The sequence below is a fragment of the Tachysurus vachellii genome, chromosome 10 (genome assembly GCF_030014155.1).
Source record: "Tachysurus vachellii isolate PV-2020 chromosome 10, HZAU_Pvac_v1, whole genome shotgun sequence".
Classification (NCBI taxonomy): Eukaryota; Metazoa; Chordata; class Actinopteri; order Siluriformes; family Bagridae; genus Tachysurus; species Tachysurus vachellii.
Genome location: NC_083469.1, coordinates 23,153,481 through 23,172,701, shown reverse-complemented (window position 1 = coordinate 23,172,701; position 19,221 = coordinate 23,153,481). Strand labels below are relative to the sequence as shown.

At 39.5% G+C, this 19,221-nt stretch overlaps 1 protein-coding gene across 3 annotated transcripts in view; it reads right to left on the bottom strand.

The window, feature by feature from the left end:
• The window catches only part of LOC132852864 (TOG array regulator of axonemal microtubules protein 1), a 40,501-nt gene extending 25,194 nt beyond the window's left edge, over positions 1-15,307 (bottom strand). Inside the window, exons 1-6 of one of the 3 annotated variants that reach the window (XM_060880352.1) lie at positions 13,402-15,307; positions 9,863-9,926; positions 9,053-9,184; positions 8,647-8,907; positions 7,289-7,449; positions 1,075-1,304 (exon numbers count right to left, since the gene is read on the bottom strand). In XM_060880352.1, the coding sequence (XP_060736335.1) occupies positions 1,075-1,304; positions 7,289-7,449; positions 8,647-8,907; positions 9,053-9,184; positions 9,863-9,926; positions 13,402-14,436 (1,883 nt within the window). In that variant the 5' untranslated portion in view covers positions 14,437-15,307. The remainder of the gene's footprint in view (positions 1-1,074; positions 1,305-7,288; positions 7,450-8,646; positions 8,908-9,052; positions 9,185-9,862; positions 9,927-13,401) is intronic. The other 2 variants (XM_060880351.1, XM_060880353.1) reach the window with 2 other exon arrangements.
• Positions 15,308-19,221: the final 3,914 nt, after the last annotated feature.

Below are 19,221 nucleotides of genomic sequence, written 5' to 3'. Positions count from 1 at the left end.
GGTTTTCCCGTAGTCGACGATGGAACGTCCCATAGACTTGAATGGGGAATTCCTAAAATTCCTCTAAGCTTTCACACACGCAGCATGCGCAGAGCTCAGGCACGGCTTCTCTCCTGTGTTCTATGCAGTATAATAATAAGTACAATCCCATAATGACTGCAGTATTGACATGAAATGTCCAAACCCTCAGTAGCCACTTTTTGCCAAAAGTATTGGCACCCCACCGGGTATACTGGTGACGTCACGTGACGTCACGTGTAGCCCCGCCCACAGAATAAGCGAAATCAAAAATTTGCACAACATGGACATGTCATATATCAAAACACTCAGGCCAATGAGGGGAAGTGCCTCACGTGTGTTATGGTGACGTCACGTCACGTGTCGTCACGTGAAAATAAAAAATTAGCACAACATGGACATGTGACATATCAAAACACTCAGCACAATGAGGGGAACTGCCCCACGTGTATTTTGCTCACGTCACGTGACGTCACGTGTAGCCCCGCCCCCAAAATAAGCGAAATCAAAAATTTGCACAACATGGACATGTGACATATCAAAACACTCAGCACAATGAGGGGAACTGCCTCATGGGTATTCGGATCACGTCACATGCTAATGTCCGCTCGCCTCCAAAAGTATTGGCACCCTAGCGGTCCAGTAGCTTTCACAATCTTTCTGTCCACTTGCCTCCAAAAGTAACACTGACCCTTATGTCCACTCGCCTCCAAAAAGCACCGGCCTTTGCGAATACTTGCACCGTCAAAGCCACCATCAAAGTTCGTCTCGACGAACTTTACAAATCTAGATTATTTTGGGATTTGTTAATTTGTTTTCAGATTTGTTAATTTGTTTTGGGATTTGTTAATGTGTTTTGGGATTTGTTAATTTGTTTTGGGATTTGTTCATGTGTTTTCGGATTTTTTAATTGGTTTTGCACTTCCTGGCCACCGTAGCATTTAGATGTAACATCTTTTTGGAAGAAGTATTTGTATATGTCTGGACAAAGTTCCTGCAAAAACTAATCTATAACAAACAAATAAGTAAAATAAAAAATATAATAAATATTAGTACCTGCTCTTGGTGGCATTGATGGTGGGAGTGGTAGGAGAATAGAGACTGGACAGGCTGCTCTCACTCATTGGGCTTGTCACAGATGGAGAGGTCTGAGAGGACGAGTCCAGGTTTGGCTCAAGTTTAACGGCCGAGTCCGGACTGTCTGGATCCGGCTCGGAGCCACTCATGCTTGCCTTCGCCCGCTTCTTGGCAGCACTGTTACGCAAGGAGCGCAGGGAGTTCATCATCTGCAAAAACACACATTGAGCCTAATACATCCAGTCCAAATACACCTATACTCTTTGATGTGGTGCATGAGGCATAAGGCAATAACACTTTAAAACTATCAAGATCATAATACTTCTATAAACAGAATGTTGGAGTTGTGTTATCAGCATTTGGAGGTTGAATCAGAACTGTTTCTTAGAGTGTAGTGGAAATTTGTTGGCCCTTGTAGGACCTTGGTCCTGCCATAAACATTCCACATGCTAAAAGGTTGGGAACTTTACAGGAGTGTGTGTGCATGCGTTTGATAAGATCTTACCTTGCTGAGGTGATAACTCACAAGGGGTAACTCAAGGGGGTAAACCTTGGAGGTCACCAAAACACACACACACACACACACACACACACACATATACCAGGTTACACACTACACACCTGGAGTACAAAAGGGAGAGCTGAAACTCTAGAATTTGCTTCTTCACTGTGTTGACATGATACACTGTATGGAAGATGCCTTTTGCAGTAGCAAAATAAAATTCTTTCTTTATTTATTTGCTTTTACCACCAGGGGTCTTTTACATGTAGATCAAAACATCCACCACATTTTTGAAGGTTCCACTGAGATTCCATCGTCTGTGTGCCAGTCTTGAGGTTGATCCCTGATCCGTCTGGTCCGAAGTAAGTGGTAAGATTTCGATTTATTTATATTATCAAGGATAGGCAGAATTTAAGTTTGGATTCAGGCCAACGGTTCCGGGAACCGGTAAAGTTATTTGAACAGTTCTGGAAACTGACTGTGCGCCGCAACATGAATGCTTTAATCATGTTAACTACTTTCAGGGAGCTCTGAGGAAAGCCACAGCTGCATGCTGACGAGCACAGCGAAGGGAACCTGCGCAGGTAAAAGCAAACTAAAAAGAGGGGGGAAAAAAAATAGTCAGGAGGGGAAAAAAAAATAGGTTACGGACATAGGTGGTGGAGTCCCAAAGATGGGAATGACGATTTTTTAAGGGCATGTAAACATCCTAATATTGAATTTATGATAACTAATTATGGACCTAGTTCTGTATTGCAATATCACATGTGGGGGATGGACTGTGGATTTCCAGAAGAGGGTAGTTTTATCGAAAGGCACTTAGAAAAGTTGAGAGAAAAGTTGCAAGAGCATGAGGCTGCAAAGAAAAAAGGGAAAAAGAGACGAGAAGTAGATTGGGTTGCATATAATATGTGGGCAACTGTGGCTCAAACCAGAGCAAACACACAAACTAATTTACAATCTTCCTCGCTTCAGTGTTTTAAATCTCTTGTAGACCTAGATGGCTGCCCGCCCTGACCGCCACCTCAGGCGCCCCCGCAGACGAACAATAACCAACCACCACCCTGTTATACTGCTGCTGCTTCTACACCCACGGGTCTGTGGTGTGTGAGCACCCAGGGATGGGTAAGTCTAACTCGTTTATGCAATGCAAGGAAGAAAATCTTAAGCTAACTGTTCCATTTGTACCTGTTACTAATTCAATGTCTAGCAAAGAATCAGAGTTTGCTATTACACTTGTAAATGAAACCTATGCTAAATATAATGAGCCCAGGTTTAAAGAAATGCCAGTGATTACATTCCTAGTCGAACAAATACAGACACAGTTTCTAGTTGACTCTGTGATACGATTGTGTGAATTTTCTACTTCACCTAGAATGAGCAATCGCTCCCTGTTTACTACGGGAGCATCAGCAATTGAGACGTTCTCATCAAGGTGCGAAACCGTAACTACACAGAAACAATTTAAATTCTCTTTTTTCTCCCTTAGTGCTGCCCAATAAATCTGTTGGATCGAGATTTGATGTGCTAACTAAATTTAAATCTAATCAGCACATCACTAGGCCTTTAGATAGAATGGGGAGATGACTCCTGCTTTGTAAAACATGATCCCAGACTTCTGCTCGATGTGTAGATGGAAACTGTGTGATTTTTCTTTTACTAATATCACATGCTCTCTTGTGGGAAGAGCAAAAACTTTCACCTCTCCTTCTCACACAGACTACATAAAACCAGAAGCTTTGCATTGCACTGCAAACATACACAGACACAAACCAGATGAGCGCTATGAGAAAGAATGGTACAGAAAGTTAGATAAGCCAGATGTGCTGATATTGAAGTGTTTGATATGGAGTGAGCACAGATGTGCTGTAGAGGTAAGACTTATCTCTAGTTTCAACTCGAGCTGGTTATCCACACCCACTCCAAATGAACCATGCATCTCTGCATCTCTCTTTAGCCAAATCTGCTAAAATCTGACGTTACATGTCGCACAGACTCATGATTGGGAGCAAACCCAATCATGCCAGCTGTTTTTTACAGCTCAAAATTGAATGCATATAGCACACCACTAAATTGGATGGCTAGGGCGAAAAGAGATGTGGAGATCCGTCCTGATAACTGATCAGATCCCGACCCAAGGTGCAAACCATGGTGAAGACCTTGCCTGAATTAGAATCTTCAGACATGCGATTACAAAAGCTGCCCAAAGAGTTGTGGGCGGATTAAAAATATGATGTAGGCCTGATTAAAAATTGCCCTCCAGTGACCATTACGCCAAAATCCGATTACAGGACAAAAAAGGCTCAAACAGGTAATGTCTTTTTTGGCATGTGTTCATACTGTAGGATGTTCATAACCGATTAGGCTGTTTTAGAGGCACCGCTGAGTGCTATTGCTCATGGACAGGAACTCAAAAAACAAGTCAAACCTGTGTGGGGTTTGCAGTAGACTCCCTGAACAAAAATTTTACTTTCAGGTAAGCTCCCATCTCATTACTCAGCACAGGCGGCAGAACTTACCACCCTTATACAAGCCTGTAAATTAGCAGAGGGTAAGACTGTGACTGTGTATACTGATAGCAGGTATGCCTTCAGCATTACACATAACTTTGGGACATTGTGGAACCATGTGGGATTTTTGACCTCCTGGATGCAATCCTACTTCCAAAAGCAATTACAGTATGTAAATGTGAAGCGCATACGTGTAATAACGATCCTATTTCCATCTCCAGGTTAAAGCTGATGCAGTGGAAAAGGCAGCAGCAAAACAACCTGACCAGAAACAAAACTCAAACATCATGACTAAACTGACTTCTTCTATCCTACATCTCACTGAATTACAGGGTATGAGTGATCGTGAGGAGAAACAACGATGGAGAAAGCTGAGATGTGTCCAAAAACAGGGTGTTTGGTATCGTCCCTCAGGGAAACAGCGTTTGCCAAAAAAATTGTTTCCTTTTTATGCTAAATTGACACATGGTAAAGACCACGTTCCAAAAGGAGGGATGGTAACAGAAATAAGGTAACAGAAATTATTCCACGATGGGGAATTCCTGAGAGAATTAGGGTGCATCATTAGAAGGCATGGAATTAGTTTCCATCTTTATGCTTACAAAACCCAGTTATATATCTCATCAAAACCAGATGAAATAGCTAAAATGTCTAAATTAATTGTGTTAAGAGATAAAAGATTGGATGAACTGTAATTTTCTGTTGTTAAACTCTGATAAGACAGAAATACTACTTATCGGTCCAAAAACCAGTACACAGAAACTCTCACACTTCAACTTCCATTTAGAGAGATGCACTGTTGCTACTATCTCGACAGTGAAAGATCTGGGTGTTCTATTAGACAGCAACTTGTCTTTTGAAGATCATATCACCAATATTACAAAAACAGCCTTCTTCCACCTTAGAAATATTGCCAAGCTAAGAAACATCCTATCTTAATCTGATGCTGAGAAGCTAGCTCATGCATTCATGACCTCCAGACTGGACTACTGTAATGCATTACTAGGTGGTTGTCCTGCATCTTTAATAAATAGGCTACAGTTAGTCCAAAATGCAGCTGCCAGAATTCTAACCAGGACAAGAAAATATAATCATATAACCCCAATTTTATCATCTCATCACTGGCTATTGTTAAGTTTAGAATTGATTACAAACTGCTGCTACTTATGTACAAGACTCTTAACGGTTTAGAGTGGTTTAGATCGGCTCTTAATGGTCTAAGTAGTTTTCTGACACGTTACAATCCTTGATACTCTCTGAGATCTCAAAACTCAGGACTTCTGGTAGTTCCCAGAATATTAAAGTCTACTAAAGTTGGTAGAGCGTTTTCGTATTTAGCTCCCAAACTTTGGAATAGTCTTCCTGATAGTATTCGGGGCTCAGACACACTTTCTTAGTATAAATGTAGATTAAAAACATATCTCTTTAGTCCGGCATACACAGAATACATCCCACAATATTGTGCTCTAATACATCTGACCAAATGCACATCATATTTTGCTCGCTAATATTATGAACAGCAGCTACATTAATTCCACTCCTGCTTCACTCTTTCTACCCATCCCGAGGTATCCAGAAATTGTACCAGCTCCAATTGTCTTTCGTGCCATGACCTTCACTGAAATGAGGTTTACCACTTGAGGATCCAGAGGGATCTAGAGATTTACTAGCTCCAGTTGGACTCATGAAATATTCGGACATACTATGAGGAGATGCCCACTACATGTGGTTTTTGAGGACAACAACCTCCATATCAATACATTTGTCAAGCTGTACATTATATTTTCACACCTCCAGTGTCACCCAAATGAGGATGGGTTCCCTTTGAGTCTGGTTCCTCTCTAGGTTTCTTCCTACCATCCAAGGGAGTTTTCCTTGCCACAGTCATCTGAGTCACCTCAGACTTACTCATTGGGGATAAATACATTTAAATATATCTAATATTCATCATGAATTTTTGTATTATATGAATCTTTATATTAACCTTTTGTTTTATGTTTATGTTCTGTAAAGCTGCTTTAAGACAATGTCAATTGTTAAAAGCTCTATACAGATAAATTTAATTTGAATTTAGAATTGGCAGTGATAATGGCACCCCATTCATAAATCAGGCTCTACAAAAAGTCAGTGAATACTTAGGGTTTAACCTAAAACAACACAGAGCCTATCATCCAGCTAGTAGTGGAGCGATAGAAAGGGAAAATAGCACACTAAAAAAGAAATTGGCAAAAAGCTGCGCTGAAACAGGCTTGTCAGGGGTCGAATCCTCCCAATAGTGTTGTTGCACATGCTAGCATGAGCAAGAGGTAGAGCTAACCCGAGTCCATTTGAAATTCTTTTTGGCAGGCCGTTAACCACAGGAGTGGGTCCCCGGGGAAGCCAGAGACCCCATATCGGCGAATGTGAAGATATTCACATTACTGTTACTGACTGCATCATTTCTGTTACTGATGGTGTCAGTAAAGGACGAAAAGGAGGGAAATGTAGTGGAAATTTTAAATATCATGAGAGTTTATATGTGCTTTCATATAAAGAGAGAACAGGAGGCCCTTGTTCATACCATAAACATTCCACGTGCTAAAAAGTTGGGAACTTTAGAAGAGTGTGTGTGCATGCACTTGATAAGCCTCAGACTTGCTCATTGGGGATAAATACATATACATACGTACATACATACATACTGTGAACTATATATATCTTGAATTTTTATTATATTAATTCTTTATATTATTCCTTATGTTACCTTCTGCTCTATGTTTATGTTCTGTAAAGCTGCTTTGAGACAATGTCCATTGTAAAAAGCGCTATACAAATAAACTTGAATTGAATTGAAAACTTGAATAAGATCTTACCTTGCTGAGGTGATTACTTAAAAGGGGTAACTCAAGGGGATAAATATTCAGTGACCTGGGAGGTCACAAACACAGATGCACACACATACCAACACACACACATACCAGGCTACGCACTCACAACCCTAGGGTACAAAAGGGAGAGCTGAAACTCTTCACTGTGTAGACTTGACACTCTACACTGTATGGAAGATGCCTTTTGCAGCAGCAAAATAAAATTCTCTCTTTACTTCTTTGCTTTTACCACCACCTCGGAGTCCAAGTGTGTTTTTTACATGTAGATCAAAACTGCCACCACAAGAGTTCATTCACAAATTTTGCACACCCACCTCTTCCTTATCCACTTGCTCCTCATCTGGTTCCTGCAGACCCATGCCAGTCAGGTCGAGGTGGAGATTCCTGCTACGCTGATCTCTCTGGTTCCCTGCATCCTGTGCAAAGCTAGTCCGAGAAGCATGCATCGGAGAACACCTGGTGGAGCCAGCCTCACCTGTTTTGGGGATTAAAGGTTCTTCTTTCACAGTATACAAGGATGTAGTGTGTGAATCTACCTCTTAGCTCAAAGACATTGTGCTCTACTGAATCACATTCATGAAATGATCAAGCATGAGAAAATAAAACGTCAGGGAGGAAACCCATTTCCTTACTAAAGTGAACACAGCGATTAACATTTAAAAGACCAACAGTTACTTGTTCTATCCAATCGTCAAATTATAAAGACAGTTTATCAGTCTAAAACCTTAGTGACAACAATGAGTGGCCAGTTCACCATTAGAAAGACACAAAAATATATTAAGGTAAAAACCATTATAAAGTTAGAAATCTGCATGCAAATATTATGGTACCCAAGTGATATTACCTAAAAATCACCCAAGGACAGCTTTTTACTATATCTAGAGCATCAACTATTTTACAGACAAACTCAAAAGAAAATTAACGCTAGAGTACTGAAGAGTAGGCAGGACTGATGGAAGCGAGAACACCCACAATACTGCATTTAGAATGATCCCATGTGTATCTTTTATAAAATCATTTGAATGTGTAAAATCATTTGAAGCCTGTTTAAACCTTTTTAGCCTTTGGACAGAAGAGCAAGAAGTGGAGAAATGAACTCAATGTTGATGACAATGCTTTAAGCAATCAATTACATTCGATTTATGTCCCACATCACTTTTTTCATCTGATTAAGAGACGACAGTTGTTATGAGGACAAATGGGCATTCCATTATCGGTGCCTTCATGTCCGCGCAATTAAATCTGTCCTTATCAAAAGTTTACTTTGTGCCAGTCAGTTTATCTGACAGAATACCAACATTTTCACACTTTCACGCACCAGTATAACCCTTCGTGTATTTCTGTATTCTTCAGGTTTTCTATAATTGAACCTTACCACTTGGCCTAGTACTAGGATTACCTTGTGTAAATCTACCTGACCATATACAAACATATCCGTACAGAATGTGCAGGGTTTATTATTTGACACGGAGTAGAACTGTATACTGCATAACTGTTTATGTTTTAATAACAATTTAGTATCTAGTGTTGGCATCTCCTAACAGATATATGCAATTTCTCTAATAAATTCTGTAAAATACTGATACTGTGAAATAATTTTTATATTTTATATTTATTTATTTTTTAATGGTATTTTAGACATGTTTTGTTTAATGTTTATGTTTGTCCTCACCAGAATTATTCCTCCACGAACTGGGTTCCCTGTGTCGTGGGCTCAGCTCTCGATTGTTGGGCCATGTGTTGGACATGGAGAGTGTGGAGTCAGCATGGCATCTGCGGGACAGTGTGGGAGTTAACTGAACCCCTGGCAGAGAGGCCAGAGGGTAGGAGGGTAGCAGGAAGGAGCCAGGAGGAGTAGGATTGGACGGAAGAGAAAAAGTACGTTCCACATTGGGATTTCCGGACCCTTGCAGCCGACACGTCTTGGGAACACCTGCAATGAAAAGAGCACCTATGAGCATGGTATGATTTGTGCTACAAATTGTGTCTGGAAAAAACATTTTAATCACTAACTTGACTGTATTACAATACTATCTTTGGCCACCATATAATTTTACATTATAGTGTCAAGGAGTCACCTCTCTCAGAATCGTTTGTGGCTACTGCTTTGAAAATATCTGGGTTCGAGTCAAGGCTGCCACTTCGGCAAAGTCTGACTCCAATTTCTCTTTTCCGGCCTGAAGAGTTGGACTGAAGTGGTTCTCCTGATCCTAAATACCATAAGAGAATCTGTTACCATTACCAACATGCTGTATTTAACTAAAGTCTAAACAATGTGTTGCAATTAAGGATCTGCAGTGTAAGTAAACTTTAGTATCCTTCTTAACAAACAAGATTTTATTCTCCACTACATAACACAGATTTTCCATTCTGTATACTGGTTTATTTAAAGGACCTCTGGGATAATTTTTGGGGTCTTACAAACATCTGCATCAGGATGCATGAGTGGCTTGACTAATGCAATGCTGAGCCACAAAGACCCCTTCATAAAGTTCCCCAGCTACCCATGTGGACGAGTGGTGTGTAAAAGATGCCTTATGACAAACTATTCATGAAAATGAAACCAAATATATTTGCTAACCAAGAATATGGTATATTTTTAAATTTGCCTACTTCTTTGTATATTAAATTACTCGACCCATGTTTGTCTTTTTTTTTTAATTACCTGAACGTTTCTAGGTTTTTGTTAGAAAAAAACCTTTATAAGCATTTAAATAAACTTCTACTCAAGAAAAAAAAACGCTTAGTCAAGTTTTAATGAGTCACCATTTATCTAAAGCACTTTGCATTATTAATTATGATGAAACATACTACACAAGACATAGACAAAGAAACAGTAGGACCAAAAGGATAAAAAGTAATACAGAGACCTAGTGAGATGTACTTACCAGAGTGGGTGATACAAGTTTCCTGATTCAGCCTCATGGAGGTAGTGAGATCTTCACGGCTTGACTAACAGAAAAGAAAAAAAATGTAGTTATCCATCTTTTCAAGGCTAGACGCAGGAGCTGTTTTTTTTGGTACAGCTGTGTGCACTACTAATGTGTAAAAGCTTATGGACACTTGGCTATCACAAATATACGTGTTCATTCCCTGAACAGTTGATTGATATCTTTGAATGAGACGTCATGACATGGCCCTTTACACATGTAAGGTCAAAAATGTCCAAGGTTAGTGTGGAAGAACTGGAGCATCCTGCACTGAGCCCAGTCCTCAGCCCACTAAACCCTTTTGGGATGAACTGGAGCCCCATGCCTCCTTAGCCAACATCAGTACCTGACCTCATTAATGCTCGTGCAGCTGAATAGACACAAATTCCCAAAGCTATCATCTAAAGTTTAGTGAAAAGTCTTCCCAGAAGAGTGGCTGTTACTAACAGCAAAGAGAGAATACATCTGGGATGCGTTCCATTTCCAAAACCCAGCCATAACAGACATGGTTGTTAGCTACATTTCTGTGCCAAACCATTGGAGAGGGAGAGGGAGAGGGGGAGAGAGAGAGAGAGAGAGAGAGAGAGAAAGAGAGAGAGAAACTTCCACCACTCAGCCCAGCAATGAGAATGTAGAGCTGCAATGGCGTTGCCAAGAAACTAAAAGTTATATAAACAAATCCTCTGTAAAGACAGGAGAAATAAAATAAAACTGGATACATTTAACAACTGATAAATTAAAAAGTTTTTTATTTTTAAACGTTTTGCACATACAGGCCAAGGCCATGCAGCTGTTCCTATTAGAGAGAAAGTAACAAACAAATCGAGTATAATTCAAATGTCCACATTTTTATTAGAATTATTGGCACCTTTAAGAAAATGGTATGAAATAATGGTTACATTTTCAAACTTTTCTTTTTCCTTTTCTCTTTTTAAGAATCTATATTGATAATATTTTCTCTCAAAAACCTGTTGACAGTGATACATAACTAGAAATTAAATGCAAACAAACTGCTGTGTCTTGACAACATCCAGCTATCATTAATTGCTCTGTCGCTGGGAATTCTTTCTCTGAGATTTGAGGAAAAGCACTTGGTGGAAAGTAAGAAACATTTCCCCAGCGGCTCAGTGGCTTAATTAGACACAACTTCAGTCGCCATTGCAGGGAGCTTGGAGATTCTCAAACAACACGGCTGCCTTGAGAGCAAGAAGAAAAGCTATTCCTCTCTTCCACAACCTGTCACCATTTTGATCGATTCAATTATGAACAATAATACAATTTTGTTGTGAAAGATTTTTTTTTAAAAAAACTTAGTTATAATACAATAGTATGTCTGTCTGCATACAATTATGTTGCTGAGTGAGTTAGCTATTAAGAAGTGGCAACAATATACACCAGAGCTATTCAAATAGTTTGTCTTGGGGACCAGTTCCTGAAAAGTATCCTAAATAAGGGGCCAGAGACATCTGTCTTATAATATATGCAATATAGGTCTGCAATATAAGAGATGACAACAACAACAGAGGAGCCCATGTGTTGTATTTTTGCACCATAAGACACCCAAGATTTTTCTTCCCTACATTTATACATGCTCGTTGTATTTTGAAAACGCATTACAACAACATCGGTGCACTTTTTTTTTGGAAAAAAAAAAAAACTGAAGGAAGAAATGAACAGAAGAAAAGTTCTCATCTGTCATCATCTGTCATCTACTTGAAGGGCCAGAACAAATTACCGCCCACTGAGTAGCCAGGATTTACTCTATAAGAATTAGTCAAATAGCTCAAAATGAGTTCTAGTGAATGAAATGTTGTTATGGATTAATTCAGTTCAATTCACTTTAATTATTTAGCGCTTTTAACAATTCATATTGTCTCAAAGTAGCTTTACAGAAATATAGAAACAAAAAAAATCATGTTTAAAATTATAATTAAATAAAACAAATCTTTTAACAAACTTCCCTCTTTAAATTAATTCCCTCTCTCTGACACAGAAACCCTAAAAAATTTGTTTCAAGAGCGGGCTAAATGAAACGCCATACTGATCAATAATCTGGATCGAAGATAAATACAATCAGTCACGTTCACTGATTCACCTGCTTGTATACAAAGAACTAAGGATTATATCTGCTTAAGTGAATATGAAGGTGATTTATTTCTTCCCAATAAAATAGTCACTTTGAGAATGATCCATGTTGTGGCCCTTGCCAAAGCCCTTAGTGCTTGGCTCAGGTGTCATGAAGCACAGCAAGGTGAACAAAATATGTAGGAGCCATTTAGCGGCATTGTGGGAGCCTGTAACCAGATCACTGCACTGTCTCTATTTTCTCTCTCTTTCTCTGTGTGACAGATGAGCCTTTCCGAGCAATCTTTTCACGTTCTTAGCAGCTGTTAACAATCTTGGCAACATGGCAACTAGATTCCATGAGTCAGCGCACTGAAGGGTCAAGAGCATTCGGATGGGGTAGGTTGAGAAGGCAGGTATAAAAAGAAAAACACTTGGAACCATGGGTGGAATTGTATGAACTGCTGAAACCATTCAGTGAACTGAAAGGAACACGTCACTGGTTAAGTACTGAACAATCTAATAGCACAGGTTTTTAATATTTCACTTGTTTGGAGGGTTTTTAGAACGTAGGCTTGCGGTTTTTTCAGGTTTTGTAGTACATCTAAACGTAACAAAGAACATGCTCTTTATGTAGACCTGATCTTTGAGTGAGTTGAAAGTTTATTTTACTGACATACCAATGAAGGCTTTAACCATTACTATAGATTATTCCAAAATTTACACTGAATGATATTTTGCTCATTTTAAGATGATTCTTATCTTTTGACAACCTAATCTTAGATTAAAGGATATGAAAGAATCATGTGATTCCCACCATTTGGCGTGTCACCTCCAGCTGATGTAACATACGCGTACACACACACACACACACCTTTGATTAGGCCACTAGCCTAATTAGAAAATATGCTGAGCATTCACACTGAGTTCAAATTTAATGAGGGAAAAGCCTCTACTACATACTGAACTCTGTGCCCATAAAAACAAACTCACATAGTTATTTGCTAATTTAGACATTCATTTTGATCATTTTACAGATAAACCTCTAGACAGGAGAGACAGGCACATGAACTGGCAGACACTGTCCAACCCTGATATTTAATTTGCACACATCCAGATCCTAGATAGAAACTTGTACAGCTGAAATACCACAGATCTGCTAACATATGCTCACCTTAAACCCTTGAAAAATGAATCAGCATGCAAATTATGCCTTTACATTGCATCAACATATTAAACAACAAATTTTTGTTTAAAGAGTATTTCCCTCTTTTCGGTTCTGGTTGCATGAGAGAACAAAATATATGAAACAATATTAAATTTTCTACAACTCACAACTTAATGATCCACCAACTGACAGCTTAAGAGGGGCAGCTGTGATCACTGATCAAGTTTCTGTGGACAGTTCAAATATTAAAGGCATGAGCTAATACCTTATCAGTCAATCTTCCATTCATTGCACTGCAGGGCTCCTGATTTCCTGCAGATGGAAGGCTTGACCTCTCCCAGGGCAGCTTGTTTTTGCCCTTGCCGGCACTAATTATCCTCTTCTGTAATGGCATATTCTCAGTCACAGAGCCGATACTGCTGTAGGCATTTGGCCCTTCCGAGTCCACGTCCGTCCGCTGACTCCTCGCACTGTTTGATCTCCCCCCATTAAGGATCCAGTCCAGATCGGCTCCGGAGCCAAACTGAGGCGTGCGTCGCTGGCCGGGTTTGGGGATAACCAAAGCGTATTCCACTGTACCGTCTGCAGATAGCCGAGGAAGGATGTGCCTGGCCCTTCGTGCCTGTACGGCAGCCATAAGGCCCTCGGCATCACCGGTGAGCTCCACCCTGTCTATAGCCTTCATGATTGGCTGCTTCTTGCCTGTATCAAGACAGTAGTCGAAAACAGCGAAGAGCTCCAGGGCTGCATGTCGTACCCTCTTCTTGCTGTCTGCGAGATAAGGAGCAACTAGAAAACACAGATGTGGGATGTTGAAGTCTTTCCTGGGGTGAGCGAGCATGGCAGCTGTAATGATGTGGAGGACATCCTCTCTGACTCTTGAGTTTTTGTGCTTCAGGTGCCCTGTTACAAGATCCAGAACTTTCTGTGGCCCCACTATCCTCATGAGCTGCCGAAAAATGTTCATGTATTCATTCCGCGGAAAAGCATGTGTCCCACCCAGAGTTTTGAGAGCCACGTGCGCAATCTGTTTGTAATATTGGTCCACATCATAATCCAGCTTTTGAACGAGGAGGTTCAGGACCTGTAAAGTGCCATACAAAACTTTAAAGTTGGGATCGTCCAGAAGTTTGTGCAAAAAGTAGATGAATTCCACAATACTGTCAAAGGAAACAGTTTTTGGGTCCAGCTCAGAGAGGATGCTTTTCAGCTCTTCTACCCCATTTGTTCGATTTTGGTAGTTCCTGTGATCAAGAAGTTGTTCGTGTAACTCCAGAGGTATTAATCCATAAATCATCATTGCCTGAGCTCTCCAGAGTCTGTTCAAGGCCAAGCTTACTGAGCGAATGCAGGTGATTTGTAAGAGCCTATAGACTTGCTGAGATTTTATCAAGCTCACCTGACAGTAGGTTGTGTGAGCACAGATTTGTAAAAGTGGTCACCAAGAAAGCAGTCTAATGTGAGAGCGTGTGAAAATGCCACACACGAAAAAAACTCTAATCTAACTGCTGAAAAAAGACAAATATATCAAAAGCAACAACACTGAGTGGTGATAAAAAAATAAGTAAACGTGTCTAAACAACCTGTAGCTTTGCTGATATGACTGTTGCAAGCTAGACCCGACCTGCAGTTAAGGCACTGCGGTATTCTGGTTACTCTTAGAACAAACTCAACCTACTAGTTATTGTAACCAGGCTAGCTAGCTAGCTAAGCTAACTGTTACATCTTTAGGACGTAAAACTGACAGGAACCGCTTCAACACTTCTTTACGGCAAGAGTTTGGCTAGCTAGGTTGCCATGCCTACGATACTCATCACGACAACGCATTCAAAACGTGAAATAGAACCTCTTTGTACGGAACAAACAGCTAGTTATGTTTAGCGGCATGTTTTCTTCCTAGTCACCAATTCAGGGTGCTGCGAGCTTAACTTGTGCAAACACTCCGCCATACAGTACACAGGCATCCCATTCCTACGTTGCGATGAATTAGCCTCGTCACAAAAGAGCGCGGTCTCCGACTAGAAACAGCTCACGATGAGTTTATCTTCTTTTAACATCAGACTCGTGGTGCTCAAGCCTGGAGACTTTTTTGCAGTTTTATTCGCGGTCACGGTAGACGTTCGCGTCGCTTCTAGAACGGGAATCAAAATGGCGCAGCATGATGACAAACCGCTTCCATGGTGACGCCGTCTGGGAAGCACGAGCGCCCAACTCCTGCAAAGACCGATGGGATTTTTATGAAGCTGCAAGATTTTTACCTCAGCCCAGAAATGCACGTGGGCTTGACGTGTCAAAATAACGCTGACGTCTTGCCTTGAAATGTATATTCAAATCATACATATATATATATATATATATATATATATATATATATATATATATATATATATATATATATATATATATATAAATGCACAGAAATGCACGTGGGCTCAACGTGTCAAAATACAAAATAACGCTGACGTCTTGCCTTGAAAAGTATATTCAATACACACACACACACACACACACACACACACACACACACACATATATATATATATATATATATATATATATATATGATTTGAATATACATTTCAAGGCAAGACGTCAGCGTTATTTTGACACGTCAAGCCCACGTGCATTTCTGGGCTGAGGTAAAAATCTTGCAGCTTCATACAAATCCCCTTTGTCTTTGCAGCCTCAGGATGGGTAGAAAGAGAGAAGCAGTGGAGAGGAATTAACGTAGCTGCTGTTCATAATATTAGCGAGCACAAGATGATAATGTGCATTTGGTCTGATGTATTAGAGCACAAGATTATGGGAAGTTTTACGTGTACACCTGAATAAAGAGATATGTTTTTAATCTACATTTAAACTTGGAAAGTGTGTCTGAGCCCCGAATACTATCAGGAAGACTATTCCAAAGTTTGGGAGCTAAATACGAAAATGCTCTACCACCTTTAGTAGACTTTAATATTCTGGGAACTACCAGAAGTCCTGAGTTTTGTGATCTCAGAGAGCGTCAAGGATTGTAACGTGTCAGAAAACTAGTTAGATACATGGGAGCTAAACCGTTAAGAGCCTTGCACATAAGTAGCAGCAGTTTGTAATCAATTCTAAACTTAACAGGTAACCAGTGTAAAGATGATAGAATTGGGGTTTTATGATCATATTTTATTTACCTGGTAAGAACTCTGGCAGCTGCATTTTGGACTAACTGTAACCTATTTATTAAAGATGCAGGACAACCACCTAGTAATGCATTACAGTAGTCCAGCCTAGAGGTCATGAATGCATGAACTAGCTTCTCAGCATCAGATAAAGATAGGATGTTTATTAGCTTGGCAATATTTCTAAGGTGGAAGAAGGCTGCTTTTGTAATATGGGTGATATGATTTTCAGGTTTCTGTCTAATATAACACCCAGGTCTTTCACTGTTGAGCTAGTAGTAACAGTACATCTCTCTAAATGGAAGTTGAAGTGTGAGAGCTGTGTACTGTTTTTTTGACCGGTAAGTAGTATTTCTGTCTTATCAGAGTTTAACAACAGAAAATTACAGGTCATCCAATCTTTTATCTCTTTAACGCACTCAATTTAGACAATTTAGCTATTTCATCTGGTTTTGATGAGATACATAACGGTATCATCAGCATAAAAGTGGAAACTAATCCCATGTCTTCTAATGATGTTCCCTAAGGGAAGCATGTATATCAAGAAAAGCAGAGGTCCTAGAATTGATCCTTGAGGGACCCCATAATTAACTGGCAATAAACTGGAGGATTCACCATTTAAATCTACAACATGGTATCAATCAGACAGGTAGAATCTAAACCAACTTAAAGCCTGTCCCTGAATGCCTGTGTAATTTTGTAAGCGATCTAGGATAATTTTGTGATCTATAGTATTGAATACAGCACTAAAGTCAAGTAGAACTAATAGTGACATGCAGTCTTGGTTCAAAGCTAAGTACAAGTCATTTGTAACTTCAAGTGCAGTTTCTGTGCTATGATGGGGCCTGAAACTTGACTGAAACTCTTCAAAGATATTGCTCTCCTGTAAGAAGGAGCACAGTTGAACAGACACAACCTTTTCTAATATTTTAGACATAAACAAAAGGTGTGAAATAGGTCTGTGATTTAATAGTTCATTAGGATCTAAATTAGGTTTCTTAATGAGGGAATAACTGCCAACTTGAAAGATTTAGGGATGTGACCTAAAGATAACGAGGAGTTAATAATATTAAGAGGAGGCTCGCCAGCTGTATGTAACACTTCTTTCAGTAATTTAGTTGGGATGGGATCTAGTAAACAAGTTGTTGATTTATCTGTAGTAATAAGTTTATCTAGCTCTTCCTGTCCTGTACTTGTTAAGCACTGTAGTTGTGATTATAGAGCTTCAGGTGAGACTGGATAACAAGATGCTCTCACGGACTGAACATTTTTTTTATCTGAACATTTTTGTTAATCTAGCCACTGTGCTAAATAAGAACCTGGGATTGTTTTGGTTATTTTCTATGAGTTTGCTCAGGTGCTCTGCTATAGCAGCTTTTAGAGCCTGTCTATAGCTGGACATAAAAACCTCTAATTTATTTTTTCTCTACTTTCGCTCGAGGTTATGGGTTTCTCTGTTGAGGGTGTGAATATGACTATTATACCATGGTGCATGTGTTTTGTCTCTAACCTTCTTTAATCGGATGGGGCAATAGTGTCTAATGCTGTTAGTCATTTAATCTAGATTGTTTGCGTGGAAGGGTACAGTAAGAAGTAGATCAAGCAGCTTAATTGTGAATCTGTCTTTAGTGTAGAATAATAGTTCTACCAAGTCGATAACGTGGTGAGACACAGTTAGTCTGTTCTATAGGTAGTGTGTACAGTATGAGGTAATGGTCTGTGATATCATCGCTTTGAGGTATGATATCTATATGGGTGACACCTATTCCATGTGATATTAAATCTAGTGTATGATTAAGAAGATGAGTTGCTCTAGTGGTTATATGTTTAAGCCCAAATGAGTTTAGTAGGACCATAAATGAGAATCCCACAGCATTGTTTGTATCGTCAACGTGAATGTTAAAATCTCCTACAATTATACGCAATAAGCAATATAACTAAACGACGAAAGAGAAAATAAACATTTTTGGCATACATAAGGGAAAAAGTGTGGTATTACAAAAGTGTGAAGTGACGAAAGTATCAGTGGATACTGTGAAGACTCACTTTTATAAAATCAGGGGGTTCTTGGCTGTTCTCTGTGTGTAGACCATTTGTGACTTTTTACACAGTTTACATTCAAACTTACATTTTTTAAAACAGAACTTGAGGATTAGAGGCCTTGCGGTGGACACTTGGTGGACCTTGGAGTCTTTACCACTAATCTACCACATCCCTAAGAACTGAATGACTTCAAACTCACTCCTGACATGTCATACCCTGCATGCCATCTGACCAATGCAGCCACTAATCCAGAATATAGTTTACAGTTTGCTTTCAACCTTTATGAATTCTCCACTTCTAGTCTACCCAATTCCCTCCATTGGCTTCCTGTGCCTTTCCACAACAGATTTAAAATGCTGATACTTGACTAACAAATACAGACCAGTTCACATGTGCCTGAAGATGTCATGTTCCCTTCAAGCCTCTAGCAGAACTTTACCCACTATCCTAGATAAGATAAGATATACCTTTATTCGACCCACAATGGGGAAATTTCTCTGTTACAGCAGCAAAAATATATAAAAAGAATAAAGACATAATAATAATATACAGTATATCCAAAAACAAAAAAGAGTAGTGGTTACACTGGACATATTGCACATAGGTAATATTGCACATTTTACAAAATTTCTGTTATTGCACATGTTTAAAATACTTTGTTATTTGTTTATTATTGCAGTGAAACAGAAATAAGTGTGTTTTATGGTGACTGGTTCACTGGGAGCAGCTTTGATTGTAAAGTCTAATAGCAGCAGGGAGAAAAGATACAAGCAAGTCTCGCATCAAGGGTCTTCTCTGTACTGGAACTCAGGTGCTGGAATGAACTGATCCATTTACACTAATGCACAACCGACTGAAATACCACCGTCATGTCAGTGTCACTTCTG